We start from the raw sequence: 17576 nt of genomic DNA, 5'->3' as shown, positions 1-17576 counted from the left end.
ATCCTGAACTCACTTTCTCTCAGGGACACATCACATCTGTAGCTGCATGTGGAATGTTCCCTCTTAAAGAGACTGAAAGATAGCTAAATAGCTTCTTCGCATCAGCTCATAAGAAAAGGACCACACTGAGGCAAGTAGGAGAGGCTGAGATCCAGCTTCACCACAGGCCTCAACCCCAGCAAAGCAGCCTATTTATTACCTGATGGAACTCAGAAACATGGAGCTTCTTTCTGAGGAACAAACGGTTTGTAACCAGCACAGACACTCCAGCTTCTGAGACCTGCACTTGATAGACAAGGCCCTGAAACATCCAGCTTTGAAAACCAGTGGAGCTCACATCCACAGGAACCAAGGGCTGCAGGGATCTGAAACAGCTTTAAAGGGCTTGCATGCAGACTCAAGTACTCTAGGTATACAAGTGGCCATGTGAAGGAGATGCATTTGCTGATCTTAAAGTGTCAGCTTGAAGGGCCAGGGTGTGAGGTGAACACTCTCCAGGGAATGAGGTGCTGAAGGGCACCTCTTTTGCTCTTTCCCAGCAAACAGGTACCACTTTATGATTATTTTTACTATAGACTTTTTCTCTTGGTGGGCACTACTTTATCCTCCAACCAGTGGACTCTCCCTCTCTTATGCTAAGGCTGGCAGGTGCTATCTTTTTTATTTAAGACTTCCCCACCCCCCTTTCCTTGGTGAGTGTCATCTTTGTGCTGTCTTCTGCAACACTGGTATCTACTAGAGGAATTTTTATAGATGTCTGGTGCCCCAAGTTTTTCAGCTGTAGCCCAGGGGACACCCCTTGTTCTGGAGGCCAGGGTAGCTTATAATTCTGAGTCCCACAGGACTATAACAGTTAGTGAGACAGTTCTTGGCAGGCTACTGCCACCAGGGTAATGCACAGAAAGCAGACTAAAAAGCTTCTGTAGTCTTTCTCTAAAAGACTTCATTTGCTTGGCCTGGAATAGCAGTCCAAGGGACAGGCTTCAGATTTGATGCACATCTAGGAGTCTGCAGGTATGTTCTCAGAGAACATAGGCTTGGGGATGCAGTCAGTTCACTCTCTCTGCCTTGCCCCAGCTCGCCAGTTTCTCCCAGAAAGGAACTTACACACTTGTCCAGAGCCCTGATTTTTATGACTGTCAACCAGGGGACATCTTCAGATCCCCTGATCAGGTGGCCAGCAGGGCTTACACTTGTGTTCAGTCCCACAGGACTATATCTATTTGCCTGCTTTCAAAGCTGCTGCCTGAGGGTCTAGCTTCCTAATCTGAATCTACATGCTGGCAGATTTCCTGCTTTGGAACATGAACCGGTCTTGGCACACCCTTGATCACCAGGAGCTAGTAAATATAAAATAGGCTGCTTGGACAATCACCAAGGTTTGAGAAGCAACCAAGAGCTAAGGCAAGTTTGAACAATAAGGTTCATCTCCTACAAGAGGTTAGTCATTCAAGACTGGAAGGGATGGCTATTTCACCTAATACAAAGAAGTACAGAAAATCAAATAAAATGAGGAAACAGGAATATATTCCAAACAAAAGAATAAGCTAAAACCTTAGGGAAAAAACCTTGATGAGACAGAGGTAAGTAATTTACCTGATAAAGTTCTAAGTAGTGGTATTAAAATGCTCACCTCACTTGGGAGAAGAATGGATAAGCACAGTGAGAATTTCAACAAAAAAATAGAAAACAAAAGAAAGTAACCCATAGAAGTCACTGAACTGAAGAATAGAGTAACTTATTTGAAATATGTACTGGAGGGGTTCAGCCACACACTACATGAAGCAAAGACAAGACAAGTGAATGCAGACAGGGCAGTGAAACTCACCTGAATCAGAACAGCAGAAACAAAAAACTTTAAAAAGTGGACATAGCTTATTGGACAGCATCAAGCAAACTAACATTCACATTTTGGGAGTTCCAGGAGAATAAAGGGGCTGAAAACTTATTGAAGAAATAATAGCTGAGAACTTCCCTAAGAACCTGGGGAAGGAAAACGGACATTAGATCCAGGAAGCCCAGAGAGACCCCCACTAAGACACATTATAATTAAAATGTTGAAAGTTTAATAAAAAAGAATGTTAAAAGCAGCAATGGAAAAAACCAAGGGAACTCTCTTAAGACCATCAGCAGAAACTTTGCAGGCCAGAGGGATATATTCAAAGTAAGTTTTTAACCAAGAATTCTCTACCTGGCAGTTATTGCTCAGAATTGAAGGAAAGATAAAAGAGTTTCCTAGACAAGCAAAATTTAAAGGAGTTCATCACTAATAAACCGGCCTTACAAGAAATGTTAAAGGGACTTCTTAAGCTGAAAAGGGTGCTAATTGGTAACAAAAATATGAAAGTATAAACCTCACTGGTAAAGGTAAATATAAAGTAGAGGTGGATTAATCATATATAGGTAATATGAAGGATAAAAGACAAAAATAGTAAATAACTACAATAATTAGTGACGGGATACACAAGATAAAAAGATGTAAAATGTGACGTGAAAAACAAAATTGGGAGAAGTAAAAATGTAGAGCTTTGGAAAGTATTCAAACTTAAGTTGTTTGCAACTTAAGACTGTTAGGTTGTTAAATGTAAAGTGTTAATGTTGGTCACTTAGTCGTGTCTGACTCTGCAACCGCATGGACTGTAGCCTGCCAGGTTCCTCTGGCACATTAGACTAGATAGACTTAACAGATAATTAGAAAACATTCCATCCAAAAGCAGCAGAATACATATTCTTCTCAACTGCATATGGAACATTCTCCAGGATCATACATTAGGTTAAAATACAAGTCATAATGAATTTAATATTGGAGTCATATCAGGCATCTCTTTCTGGGTCACAGCAGTATGAAACTAGAAATTGGTTACAAGAAGACTGAAAAATTCACACATACGTATAGATTACACAGTATGCTACTGAGGAACCAGTAGGTCAACAAAGAAATCATAGGAGAAGTAAAAAAATACCTTGAAACAAATGAAAATACAATATACCAAAATTAATGGGATGCAGCAGAAGCATTTCTTAGAGTGTAAGTTCAAAATGATACATGCCTACCTTAAGAAGAAAGAATAATCTCAGACAGCTTAACTTTACACCTCAAGCAAATAGAAAAAGAAAAGCAAACAGAGCCCAGCATTGGTAGAAGGAAGGTAATAACAAAATTCAGAGCAGAAATAGATACTAAGAAAAATGATCAGTGAAACTAAGAGCTGGTTCTTTGAAAAGATAGACAAAATTGACAGACTTTTATCTAAACTCACCAAGATAAAAGGAGGGCTCAAACAAAATCAGAAACAAAGGAGGAGTTGCTACAACCAATACCACTGAAATACAGAGAATCACAAGAGACTGCTATGAACAATTATATGTCAACAAATTGAACAACCTATAAGAAATAGATAAATTGATAGGAACATCCAGCCAGCTTTCCAGTACTGAATAATAAAGTAGAAATATGAATAGATCAGTTCCTAGCAAGGAGATATGAATCCATAATCAGAACCCTCCCAACAAACAAAAGTCCAGGACCATATAGTTTCACTGCCAGATTCTGCCAAGCATTAAAAGAATTAATACCAGTTCTTCTCAAACTGATTCCAAATAGATGTCAGGGATTAGATCTGATAGATAGAACACCTGAAGAACTATGGATGCAGGTTCATGACATTGTACAAGAGGCATGATCAAGACCATCCCCAAGAAAAAGAAATGCAAAATGGCAAAATGGTTGTCTGAGGAGGCTTTACAAATAGCTGAGAAAAGAAAAGAAGCTAAAGACAAAGAGAATAGGAAAGATACACCCATTTGAATGCAGAGTTCCAAAGAATAGCAAGGAGAGATAAGAAAGCCTTCCTCGTGATCAATGCAAAGAACAATAGAATGGGAAAGACTAGAGATCTCTTCAGGAAAATTAGAGATATCAAGGGAACATTTCATGCAAAGATGGGTACAATAAAGGACAGAAATAGAATGGACCTGACAGAAGCAGAAGATGTTAAGAGGTGGGAAGAATACACAGAAAATACACTATACAAAAAAGATCTTCATGACCCAGATAATCACGATGGTGTGATCACCAACCTAGAGCCAGACATCCTGGAGTGCAAAGTCAAATGGGCCTTAGGAAGCATCACTACAAACAAAGGTAGTGGAGGTGATGGAATTCCAAATGAGCTATTTGAAATCCTGAAAGATGATGCTGTGAAAGTGCTGCACTCAGTATGCCAGCAAATTTGGAAAACTCAGGAGTGGCTACAGGACTGAAAAAGGTCAGTTTTCATTCCAATCTTAAAGAAAGGCAATGGCAAAGAATGTTCAAACTACCGCACAATTGCACTCATCTCACACGCTAGTAAAGTAATGCTCAAAATCCTCCAAGCCAGGCTTCAAAGTTCATAAACCGTGAACTTCCAGATGTTCAAGCTGGATTTAGAAAAGGCAGAGGAACCAGATCAAATTGCCAACATCCATTGAATCAACAAAAAAGCAAGAGAGTTCCAAAAAAACGTGTACTTCTGCTTTATTGACAACACCAAAGGCTTTGACTGTGTGGATCACTACAAACTGTGGAAAATTCTTCAAGAGATGGGAATATCGGGTCACCTTACCTACCTCCTGAGAAATCTGTATGTGGGTCAAGAAGCAATAATTAGAACTGGACATGAAACAACAGACTGGTTCCAAATAGGGAAAGGAGTATATCAAGGCTGTATATTGTCACCCTGCTTATTTAGTTTATATGCATAGCACATCATGCAAAATGCCAGGCTGGATGAAGCACAAGCTGGAATCAAGATTGCTGGGAGAAATATCACTAACCTCAGATATGCAGATGACACCACCCTTATGGCAGAAAGCGAAGAAGAACTAAAGAGCTTCTTGATGAAAGTGAAAAAAGAGAGTGAAAAAGTTGGCTTAAAACTCAACATTCAGAAAACTAAGAGCATGGCATCTGGTTGCATCACTTCCTGGCAAATAGGTGGGAAACAATGGAAACAGTGAGAGGCTATTTTTGGGGGCTCCAAAATCACTGCAGATGGTGACTGCAACCATGAAATTAAAAGACTCTTTCTTGCTCATGACCAACCTAGACAGCTTATTAAAAAGCAGAGACATTACTTTGCCAACAAAGGTCCATCTGGTCAAAGCTGTGGTTTTTCCAGTAGTCATACATGGATGTGAAAGTTGGACCGTAAAGAAAGCTGAGCGCCGAAGAATTGATGCTTTTGAATTGATGCTTTGTGGTGTTGGAGAAGACTCTTGAGAGTCCCTTGGACTGCAAGGAGATCAAACCAGTCAATCCTAAAGGAGATCAGTCCTGAATATTCATTGGAAGGACTGATGCTGAAGCTCCAGTACTTTGCCACCTGATGTGAAGAACTGACATTGGAAAAAACCCTGATGCTGGAAAAGATTGAAGGCAGGAGGAGAAGGGGACAACAGAGGATGAGATGGTTGGATGGGATCACTGACTCGATGGACATGAGTTTGAGCAAGCTACGGGAGTTAGTGATAGACAGGGAGGCCTGGTGTGCTACAGTCCATGGCATCGCAAAGAGTTGGACACGACTCAGCGACTGAACTGAACTTCTCAAACTCTTCCAAAAAAAGAAAGAAAAAGAGGAAAGACTTCCAAACTCATTTTATAAGACCAACATTACCCAGATACCAAAACCAGATAAGGACAGAATAAGAAAAAAATTACAGGCTGATATCCCTAACGAATCGGAGAAGGCAATGGCACCCCACTCCAGTGTTCTTGCCTGGAGAGTCCCAGGGACAGGGGAGCCTGGTGGGCTGCCGTCTATGGGGTTGCTAAGAGTCAGACACGACTGAGCAACTTCACTTTCACTTTTCACTTTCCTGCATTGGAGAAGGAAATGGCAACCCACTCCAGTGTTCTTGCCTGGAGAGTCCCAGGGACGGAGGAGCCTGGGAGGCTGCAGTCCATGGGGTTGCTAAGAGTCAGACACGACTGAGCGACTTCACTTTCACTTTTCACTTTCATGCGTTGGAGAAGGAAATGGCAACCCACTCCAGTGTTCTTGCCTGGAGAATCCCAGGGACGGGGGAGCCTGGTGGGCTGCCGTCTATGGGGTCGCACAGAGTCGGACACAACTGAAGCGACTTAGCAGCAGCAGCAGCAGCAGCAGCAGCAGCATCCCTGATGAATATAGATGTAAAAATCTTCAACAAAATAATAGCATACTAAGTAATACATTAAAAAGGTCATACAGCATGATCAAGTGGGATATATTCTAGGGATGCAAGGATGGTTTTACATCCAGAAGTCAATCAACATAATATACAACATTAAGAAAAGGAAGATGAAAATCATATGCTCATCTCAGTGGATTACAGAAAAAGAATTTGACAAGATTTAACATCTATTTATGATTAAAAACTCCCAGTGTAGTGGGTACAGAGGCAGTGTGCCTCAACATAAAAAATGCTATATATGACAAGCCTACAGCTAGCATCAGGCTCAGTGGTGGAAATCTGAAAGCTTTTCCTCTAAGGGCAGGTATAAGACAAGGAGGCCCACTCCTAACTCTTTTATTCAGTAATAAAAGTTCTAGCCAAATCAATTAGGGAAGAAAAAGAAAAGGCATCCAGTTTTATCACTCTTTGCCAATCACATAATATATGTAGAAAACCTTTAGACTCCTTCAAAACAAAACTTAGAATAAATACTGAATAATAAATGAATTCAGTGATGTTGCAGAATCCAAAATATATCTGTTGTGTTTCTGTACACTAATAATAAACTAGAAGAGGAAATTAAGAAAATAATCAAAAGAACAAAATACTTGGAGATAAATTTAACCAAGGAGATGAAATACCTGTACACTGAGAACTAGAAGACAGTGACAAAAGACAAAACTAAATGAAAAGCTAATCCATGCTCATTGGTGGAAGAATTAAAATTGTTAAAATATCCATACTACCCAAACAGATGTAATGTAATACCTATTAAAATTTCAATGGCATTTTTTCACAGAAATAGAATGTGCTTAGTCGCTGAGTCATGTCCGACTCTTTGCGACCCCGTGGACTGTAGCCCACCTGTCCTTGGGGGTTCTTCAGGCAAGAATACTAGAGTGGGTTGCCATGCCCTCCTCCAGGGCATCTTCCCAACCTAGGTTTCCCACAGCGCAGGTAGATTCTTTACTGACTGAGCCACCAGGAAAGCCCCAGAAATAGAATAAACTATCCTGAAATTTGTATGGATTCACAAAATTTGTATGGATTTGGTCAAGTAGCCAAAGCAATCTTGAGAAAGGACAAAATGCTACAGGCATTGCGCTCCATGATTTCAAACCATATGACACAGTAATGGAAACATGGTATTGGCAAAAAATAGTGAAATGAGTCAAGCAAAGGAAGATAGAAATCGCAGGATCTTTCTTATATGTGGAATCTATAAAACCAAACAAACTAGACCAAGTTCATAGGCACAGGGAACAGATTGGTAACCACTGGGGCACAGGGGGCTGGGCATAGGTGAAATGCATGAAGTGGGGGCGGGGGGAGTAAAAAATTACAGACTTGTAGATATAAGTAAGTCATGGGATGTAATGCACAGCATGGTGACCAAAGTTGTTAATTCTGGGTTACATGTTTCCAAGTTGCTAAGAGTATATTTTAAAAGTTCTCAGGACAGGAAAAAAATTTGTAGTATATACGTATAGTGACACCCAATAACTAGACTTACTGTGATGATCATTGTGGTCACTGCACAATGTATATAAATATCAAATCACCACATTGTACACCTGAAGCTAATATATCATTTATACTTCAAAATTGTTTTTAAAAAGATCTATTATAGCATCCCTTTCCTGTGGCTACAGTGAACACACAAATTTTTTTTTCAAACTAAGAAACATATCTCTTCTGCCTTGAATATTGTTAGAAAGGTATACTTTAAAAAGGAAGACTTATTTTGTAAAAATCTGTTTCTAAATTAGCTTATAAATTCAGTGTGACCCTGATCAAAAACTTGGTGAATTCTGGAGACCTGACAATCATTTTTAAGTTCTCAGAAGCATAAAGCCTGGAAAATTAAGAAATGTTTTAAAAAGTAACCTAAAGTACTGTTTAGTTTTAATGGGAAAACATTATAAGCCAACAGTATTTAAAATAGTTTGGAACTGGCAGAACAATAGATGGCCAGATGAATGGAAAAGATGAGAGTATCCAGAAATAGATCTAAGAATAAACAGAAAACTGCTTATATGACATAGTAGCATTTCAAGACAATGTGGAAATGATGAAGTTTTCAATAAGTGAAATTGGGGCAACAGACTAGAGATTTGAGGGGAAAATTTGGCTAAATCTCCAGCTCATACCTTAAACCAAAATAAAATCTGCATGTATCAAATGTTTAATAATAATAAATCAAGCCATGAAGTGAAATGAAGTGAAAGTTGCTCAGTCGTGCCTGACTCTTTGTGACCCCATGGACTATACAGTCAGTCCATGGAATTTTCCAGGAGTGGTTAGCTGTTCCCTTCTCCAGGGGATCATCCAAACCCAGGGATCAAACCCAGGTCTCCCACATTGCAGGCAGATTCTTGACCAGCTGAGCTACCAGGGAAGCCCAAATAAAAACATAAAAAACACTAAAAGCTTGGGTGAATATATGTATACCCATGGGTATATGTGCATGTGTACCGTGTGTTTATTACATGTTTTAATCTTAAAGTGTGGAAGACCTACGTATACTACAAACCCAGACGACATGCAATAAGCGAATAAGATACTTGAGACAGAAAGAAATGAATCTGTGTGTGTTTATATTTGTTTAAACAGAATCAGTATTTAATCTGAGGGAAAAGTATTATGTAAAATAGATCAAAAGGTTTACTTCAAAGGATCCTTATAAATTACAAGTAAAAGATGAATAATTCAATAGATAACTTTTAGAAAGATGCTCCATGTCAGTAGTAATCAGAGCAATGACTGTTAAGACAACAATGAAATACCAGTTTTAGTTCTCATTAGATTGACCAAAATGAAAAAGATTGCTCTATTAGAAAAGGTGTGTGTGGGTGTGCATGCTCATTCATGTCTGACTCTGTGACCCTATGAACTGTAGCCCTCCAGGCTCCTCTATCCATGAAATTACCACTTGTTAATAGAAGTACAAATTAATAGAACCTCTTAGAAGGTAACTCTATTAGATTGTTGAATAGATGTAACCTTTAATTCAACAGTTCCAGAAATCAGTTCTTTGGAAATCACACAGATGGGGTTGGAAGGTACAAAGGATATTCACTTCAGCATTGTTTGGAAACCACTCGAGTACATGTCCACAGAGAAAGAGATTGATTAATTATTATGGCCATTTCAAAGAATGAGACAGATCTCGTTTGCATCCCTAGGAAGTCTGGAAGTGTATGTACCATGAGATTAACAGTGGGGAGTAAGTGCCAAGGGATAAGTTTCCTATTTTCATATTCTTATGTCTTGTTTGAATTTTTAATAGGGTAACTGTATTAAAAATGACTTATGTTTCTAGGAAATAGACTTAAAAGAATAAAAAAGTACTGCCACTTAAGTTGGCTTAAAGTTTATTCCAAGTATTCATTTTATCATTCATTCAGCAAGTATGTATTATTCAATGCTTGCTAATTGCTATGAATAGCATAGGGAGAAAGTAAACATAATAAGTAAATAATGTATATTGTGCTATGGAGAAAGAAAAGTCTGTACAGGATGATCAGAGTAGGTCTCATTGAAAAGAAGTAAGTGATTGTGATTAAAATTTCATTTGGAGTTTGGAGTATTCCAACTCCAGGCTTGCGGAACTGCATGGTGACCCAGTTTTTCTGTTTTAAATCTAAATTCTTATGAAGAATCTTAGAATTTTCTGTTGAATGTTGACATTCTCAAATGTTACCTGCATAAATAAGAATCATGTGGTTAACACCCTGATTTCTGTACCTGTTGAATCAGATGTTCTGCATTTGGAAGGCAGCAATGGTTGGAGAAGGCAATGGCACCCCACTCCAGTACTCTTGCCTGGAAAATCCCATGGACGGAGGAGCCTGGTAGGCTGCAGTCCATGGGGTCGCTGAGGGTCGGACACAACTGAGCAACTTCACTTTCACTTTTCACTTTCATGCATTGGAGAAGGAAATGGCAACCCACTGCAGCGTTCTTGCCTGGAGAATCCCAGGGACGGGGGAGCCTGGTGGGCTGCCATCTATGGGGTCGCACAGAGTTGGACACGACTGAAGCGACTTAGCAGCAGCAGCAGCAATGGTAACACTAATATCACCAATGCCTCCAGATTTTCTGCATTTGGAGCCAGAGAAATATGCATTGTCCACAAGCACCACAGAAATTTTGATGTAAACAGTCCCAGGTCTACACTGTGAGAGTCATGCTTATACCTTTGAGATGAGCCTGCTGCACTCTACCTAGCAACAGACAACTCCCTCATTATTGTTTTTGAATGTGTGATCTCTTGTGTTCATGTATATGTCAGTATGACTTGTTTACTTTGTAGGTCAAAGGCAGTTGTTTGTTTTTTTCTCTCTTTAAAGGTGTCATCAAATGGTATTCAGTCCACTCCTCTAAATCTTGCCACATATTGGAAATGTAGTGCTGGCACCACAGATCTTAGGGTGGATTATAAGTACAACCCGGAAGCTATGGTGGCGCCAAGCGTGCTCTCCAACATACAGGTGGTGGTACCAGTGGACGGCGGAGTCACACACATGCAGGCCCTTCCCCCTGCAATATGGTGAGTAAGTAGATTCTGAATTCCTACTACATTTCTGTCTGCAGTCCCCCAGTATAGGACCTCATTTCTGAAAGTTGTCTTACAAGTTTGAAAAGTTTTAGTGTATTTTCACATAGAAATCATGTTATAAAATGTATTGTAGATTTTACTAGTCAAGCTACAGTAGTTTCAACCCAGAATAAACAAACCAAGTTTGCTGTCCCCACCCAGACTTGAGTGATTCAGTACAACTTTACCCTCAAAGTACATTACTTCTCTAAACTTTTTTCATTTAAAAAAGATAATTATTTTACAGAGTTAAATATAGTATCTAGCATATCTATAGGAAAACCTACCTGGTTAGTGTTAAGTATTAGTCATCTCTTAACTGCCTCTCTTGCTTCCTCCATTAATGTTAGTATATACTCTGACGATTCTTTGTTTATATCTGCTTCACCATTTAATAATAAAACTATTTTCCTTGAGTAATGAAGGTACTCGATCACCTATACATTGTTTTCCTTTCTCTTATCAACAGAAATAGAATTATATAATTTGGTAAATATCTACTTATTAAGAAAAAGAATAGTATTTTGTTTATATTATTCATAAACACATTTTCACCAGTGATACTATTCTAAAGTAAATTTAGCACTAGTTCTAGTGAAATATTTAAAATGTATTTACTGAAGTGCTCATCCATGTACAAGGAAGGCATCATACTAGACACATTAGCTGAAGATAGTTGTTCTTACAGGAATGCAGAACAGATGAAAGCCTTTTGGAAACTGTCTGGTATTTCGGAAAAATCAGAAAATGGAGGTAAGTGTGTGCATGGTTTGTTTATAATATAATGGCACTGAAAATGGATCTTTTAGGCATGTTTATGGAAAATTTTCTCCTGGAATTTCATGCCTTCAGTTCTAGAACTGACCACTAGGTGGAAGTTAATACCTTAAAGAATGGACCAATTGAGATTCAGAACACATTTTTTTCTTCTAGATTGAAAGTGCTTTCTCTGTGAGAAAATGTTTTGCTATAACTTTATAAATATTATGTAAATATTCCTTATGTTCATGTGCTAACTAATGTTAGCACATGAGAAGATACCTATTAATTTATAGACGTCTGGGAAACGTGATAATTGAAACTGATAACTAATTAAAGTAATTAACATGCTGTTTAGTTCATTCTGTTAATGGGGTCTGCCTGGCCTCCCGGAAATAGTACAGAAGCTCTCAGGCTTTAAAAACTCCCCTTGCCTATCTTGCCTACTCTTTCTCAAGAGAACCTTTCCTTGGTCATATACCCTTATTAAAACTATTAACAGCCTTTAATTCTGTGATCATTATTTCAAGAAGAAGCAAGGTAATCGCCTCCGCACACCACGTCTGCATGTGTGCTCACAGTGCAGAGAAATCTCTACTAGTCAGTTGGTCACTCCTAGTGTATCCTCTCACTCAGTTTAGAATATAATTCCCAGGACAGTCTTTTAACATTTTAATGGCAGTTTCTCTTAATCAAAGGAGACTTCTCCTATCTCTTTTGAATGCCTAATTAATCTCCAATAACTTTTCCTATTAGGTAGGTTTTTTGGCTTTTCAAGTTTTACTCACTTTTTTCCTTTTGAACATTTTAAGCATCATGTGATTAAAATATATCATCAGTAGTTTTTCTTAAAGGTATTTCTGCATAAAAGACCAGGTACATACTTGTATTGTTCACCTCCTGTGCTGAACTAGGCTTTTACGACTAGAGAACCACACTCCTAACCCAGCTAATCTCTGGTTCCTTTGTTTGTATTTGGTACTTAAAGGTTGCCTGTGCTCAAGTGGCAAATGTACTGATTTTTACTCTAGCTGTATGACTAGGAGATAAAACTGAAAGTCCTAGTTGAAACTGGAAGTACAACCAGTTAGCAAGGAAGAAAGGGTTTTTATATTTTAATATTTTCCCCATATTTAATGAAACAGTGTTATTGTAGGTATTTGCCAAGAAGGGAATTTGTTCTCTGAAAAACAGGATACAAATTTTCTAACTGGGTGTTGTAATTATAGTTTCCCTCTGCTGTTCAGGTATCAGAGTGACTATGTGAGGACTGTGTGAGAACCACATCTTACAAGTGTGGTTCTGATTTGGTTAGTCAACCTTTAAAAAGATATCTCCAAACTAGAATACGATAAAGTAGAAGTCTGTTTCTGTTTTGGCTTTATGCTCCGGAGAGGAGCAGGAAATATTCTAAAGTTTAAGGGTTGCCCTGTTGGCTGCTCTTGGCCTGTGGTCGCACTTTCACAGAATTGAGTTGCATATCACAAACTAAAAGCTTAGGGAGCACTTGGACACGGGCTAAGAGTTAGACAGCAACTCATTTTCCCAACTGATCTGTGTGCCACCAGGTACAGTAGTATAGGATGGGTCTTTGTTATATTTTCTTTCAAGTTTCTCTCTATGGTGTACAGTTTCTGCACGGGGAATCACAGAATGTCACTGTTTCTACCCAGCAATTCTGTCTGCTTTTCTCAAACCGGAAACCTGGGAACCCTCCCTCTTAGGCTTCTCCTCCTATTTACCCTTTGACTTCAACTCCTGAATGTTTTCCAAATTCATTCTCCTCTTTCCTTTCCCCCAGTGTAGTTCAAACACACTTTTCCTGTCACCTAGAGTCCTAGACCATTTTATTGACTTTCAGGTGGTGTCCCTGCCTTGCATCTTGTACCTTGTTGCCCTTCTAAGATTCTTACCTGAAATGTTTTGTCTTCCTTGTCTTTGGTGGCTCCCTACGTTTATTTCTTATTGTGGTCTGTAAAGATACTTAGAGCTTTCCTCAGCTACCAGTCTATCGTCTTCTGCCACTTTGCTCCACTTACATCTGTTCTCCTGATCTTCTGGTATAGATGTAGTTACCTTAAATGCATCGTGCTGTCAGCTCTCCCGTCTCTGCACCTGTAGTTACCTTTTCCTGAAACAGACCCCATCATCCCCACAACATTTTATGTGCTTTGTATCCATAGCTTTTGATAGTTTATTTTGTATAGTACATTTATAATACTATAAATTTATAATATTCATAATTATATACTATTTCTGCCAGACTATTAGACTGAGGAATGTGGAATAAATGGTTACATTGAAAAGAAAGCCCCTCAGACATATTTGGCATGATTTTAAAAAGAAAGATGAATACAGAGGTAATACTGATACAGCTCTTCCCAATCTTAGCTATTTAGCTTCTTTACCTCTCCTGCCCCATGGTACTCAGCAGTCATTTCCCTTTGGCTTTAATGCCCATTCATTGTTTCCAGGGCTTCCTTCCTTCCTGTCCTCAGCCTTACTTGTCTTTTGACTCACTTCAACACACACAGAGTGTAGGAATATCAATAGTAAATCCCTCTGAAGACTGTTATTAAGTCAAGGAGAAGCATGGATTAAGATTACTTAATGAAAATTCAGATTCACTGACTAAAATCTGATTTGAAAACAGGACAGTGATTCACTTATACGTTTAAAGAATTTGGAATAGGATTGACTTTTTTTTAGCTTTTACTTGCTCACTTGCCTTTTTTGGTGTGAAATAGTATCCTGTATAAATTCTTTCTTCTCTTCCTTATAGGTTCTGGGTCCCTCAGAGCAAAATTTGATCTTTCAGAAGGACCCAGTAAACCCACAACACTTGCAGTGCAATTCCTCAGCGAGGGAAGTACCCTCTCAGGAGTAGATACTGAACTTGTAGGCACTGGCTACAGGCTTTCCTTAGTAAAGAAGCGGTTTGCCACTGGTAAGTTGGGAGATTTCAAGCTTTTTCATGTACATGGGAAACATTTATATTCTAATAGTTACTAAATGACTCTCAAGTAGTTTATAGTCTGAAGGCATGTAAATGTTTCCTTTGACCTTTGGTACAAAGTGCCAGATAGAGACACGCCTGGGAGAGAGAGTACTCATGGTCAGTATAGCTGAACACCTGTGATCTGATTCTAATGTACTGTAAACAGCAGATGGGAACTGGGGTTTGTGTCTGTAACCACAGTGGAAATGTCCTCCTTTGAGTTCATTTGAAATTATAATGGCAAAGGTCTACTTGGTGTTTTCCAGGACGATACCTGGCGGATTGTTGATGGACCTGGGAAAGTGGTTGGCTCAAGGGAGTAGTACAAACCTGCCGTTCTGCATTATTTTTCTTTCCAAACACTATTCTGACTTGTATTATATCTTTAAGAGCTAACTACAAACATTAAATTGCACTTTTGAAGTGAGTCACCGAAGAAAATAGCACTGAAATGATTTTCAACGCTGTAAATGATCAACTGCAATATTCAGGAAGCACATTTATTCAGATTCTCAGTAAAATGAAGTTTTTATAGGCTGGAAATTTTATCTTCAGTGTCTATGTTGAAAAAGGGGCTTTTAGTGTAATATGAGGCCTGAAATTTCAGGAGAGGAAGCACAAGATAATTTAGCTTTCTATAAGTTTTTAGAGTCAGAGGTAGCTTTTAAAAACGTTTAAGTTTGATATTAAATGGATACAAACAGAACGTGAATTCTAAGTTTGGGATAATGTTGATAACACTCAATCAAATTGAGTTATGTGCCATAAAGTAATCAGACCAGAGTCCAAGGTGTATGCAAAATTTATAATTTGATTCTCATATAAACATATTAATAAAGTGTAAATGGTGTTTTATATGATTTTTTTTAATCCTCAAGTGCAATGTGTTTTAAAATAAGCTTGCAAAAGACAGCAGAGAAATTTGCTTCTGCAGTTAACTTTATAGAAGTTGTGATTGTTTTGATGAATTAATGCTGTTAGATTTAATTTATTTTTATATGGATTGCATAACGTGTGCCTTTAAAACAATAACAAAACCCAGAAATGTGCCTATCCAGTTTGTGTTCATTAATGTGCCTCACTTTTTTCCTCACAGTCCAGATTTTGTATTCAGAATCTTAGTCAAGAATTTTTACAAGATAATTGCGATTTTTTATAAAAATCTTTGGTTGCAATTGCAGTGGGAATTCAGAATAACTAGAGGACAATTTATACTTAAGAACCCTGGCTCCCTTCTTTAGTGTTACACTGTAGCCACTAGAGAAATATAACTAACAGCCTATGTTTACAGGGGAAAAGATTACCTTCAGATGTTCCATCTTAACCTTATCAAAAAATTCTGCAACACCGTAATGGTAAATTGGTAACAGGCATTTTCACTCTCAACTTAACATTTCCCCTCACTCTTATTATTGGAAATTTATATATTTATTTACTGAATGTGATGTGAGCATGAGTTTGTAGTAGTTTGTGAGGAACACACTTTAGAAAAGATCAGTTTTGGCATTTTCAACACTTGGAAAAATTGGCAGTTTTTATGTTCTTTTTCTTATCACCACCTGCTAAAAATGAGGAAACTATTTGAAACGATGGATTGGGTTAAGCGTTTCTTAAAATAAACTACTAATATTAAATAGTAAAAAACCTAACTTTATAACAAATCCTGATTAATTGAAGGAAGTAAATATTTTGGACACAGTTTCATAATTTACAAATGGGAATTTTATTTATAAGGATAAGTACCAGTGTCCTGCATTTTGCATAGAAGTAATAAATTGTGTTATATATAGTAAATTTATATAAAATCACTAATTGTTCTCTTAAGCTCTACAGAAAGTAAAATCCCTCCCTCTATACATTTATGTAACATCTTGCTATATTAAATACAGCAGAAAATCTACTCATTAGCAATATATATATATAACACAATATGTGCTTTTTAAATATATTCAGTGTTAGCCCCATTCTAAATTTAGATTTGACTAAAGCAATACATAAGATAATTTGCTAAAATTTTCATCTTGACTAGATAGTGGACAGAATTAGAATTTCTAACATATTGTACCCTTTTAAATGCCAATTACAGTCCCTTACTGGAATCTTAACTGTAATTGCTTTGCAAACTGCTTTTATTGGGAAGTTAATATTTTATTATTGGATAGACACCATTATACTCACCATGTTTGTTTTTAATCAAGTATTACCTTAAAATGTACAAACTAGTGAAATGGTTATACTTCTGCACTTTCTTAATTACCAGTCCTCATACCAAGTATTGGTACATAAATTTGTATCGGGTGCAGGTTACAATTTTGAAGCCATATGAGTTTATATTGATTTTTTCATTTAAAAATCCACTAATGGTGTAAAAAAAGACCAATAGATTTTCAATGGGAAATGTATTTTAGCAAGCTGGTTCTTGCTTATGTATAGTGATAAACTTTGTAGCTGCCTCTTTAACCAAGAATTTGTAAACACAGAACTCTTAACAAATGTGAGTTTTTAAGATTTGTTATTTACTACTTTGAGTTGTAATTAGAACAATGCAAATCTTACAATATTTTGTAAATATTTTTGATTTTTCATAAAAATGTAAATTTTACATAAAAGTTGTACCCTTAATAAACATGTAATATATAATTTATCAGTTGGTTTGTGTGTTGTACTTTTGTTGATGGTAATAATAGCTATGTCATAGACATTATGACAAGGCAGGCTTGGTAAGTAATGAATAATTGGTTTTGAACTTTGTATCACCATTTAGACAGCCATTTACTAAGTTTTAATTGGTTATATAGGAAAACTTCATTTAGCATATAACCCAAAAATGTAGAAATTGTTTAACAAGGGATTATTTTGGTTTCTAAATATACTTAACTTGATGTTAAGCTTTAGCAAATACTCTCCCCCTGACCAGTTTTTTAGGAACACAGTGTTGCCGTTTCAAAATTATACTCTTCCAAGGAACATCAAGGCTTTCAGAAACCAGTGGATTTAGAAAGGAGTTAAAAAAAAATT

The 17576-nt window shown here is 37.6% G+C and overlaps 1 protein-coding gene across 2 annotated transcripts in view; it reads left to right on the top strand.

The window, feature by feature from the left end:
- The window catches only part of FCHO2 (FCH and mu domain containing endocytic adaptor 2), a 126118-nt gene extending 108916 nt beyond the window's left edge, over positions 1-17202 (top strand). Inside the window, exons 22-25 of one of the 2 annotated variants that reach the window (XM_059878778.1) lie at positions 10554-10753; positions 11490-11554; positions 14343-14507; positions 14825-17202. In XM_059878778.1, coding sequence (XP_059734761.1) covers positions 10554-10753; positions 11490-11554; positions 14343-14507; positions 14825-14847 — 453 coding nt within the window. In that variant the 3' untranslated portion in view covers positions 14848-17202. The remainder of the gene's footprint in view (positions 1-10553; positions 10754-11489; positions 11555-14342; positions 14508-14824) is intronic. The other variant, NM_001098119.2, reaches the window with a different exon arrangement.
- Positions 17203-17576: the final 374 nt, after the last annotated feature.

The sequence above is a fragment of the Bos taurus genome, chromosome 20, assembly GCF_002263795.3.
Source record: "Bos taurus isolate L1 Dominette 01449 registration number 42190680 breed Hereford chromosome 20, ARS-UCD2.0, whole genome shotgun sequence".
NCBI classification, from domain to species: domain Eukaryota; kingdom Metazoa; phylum Chordata; class Mammalia; order Artiodactyla; family Bovidae; genus Bos; species Bos taurus.
Note: the sequence above shows the minus strand (reverse complement) of the source record. Positions and strands in the feature narration are given on the sequence as shown.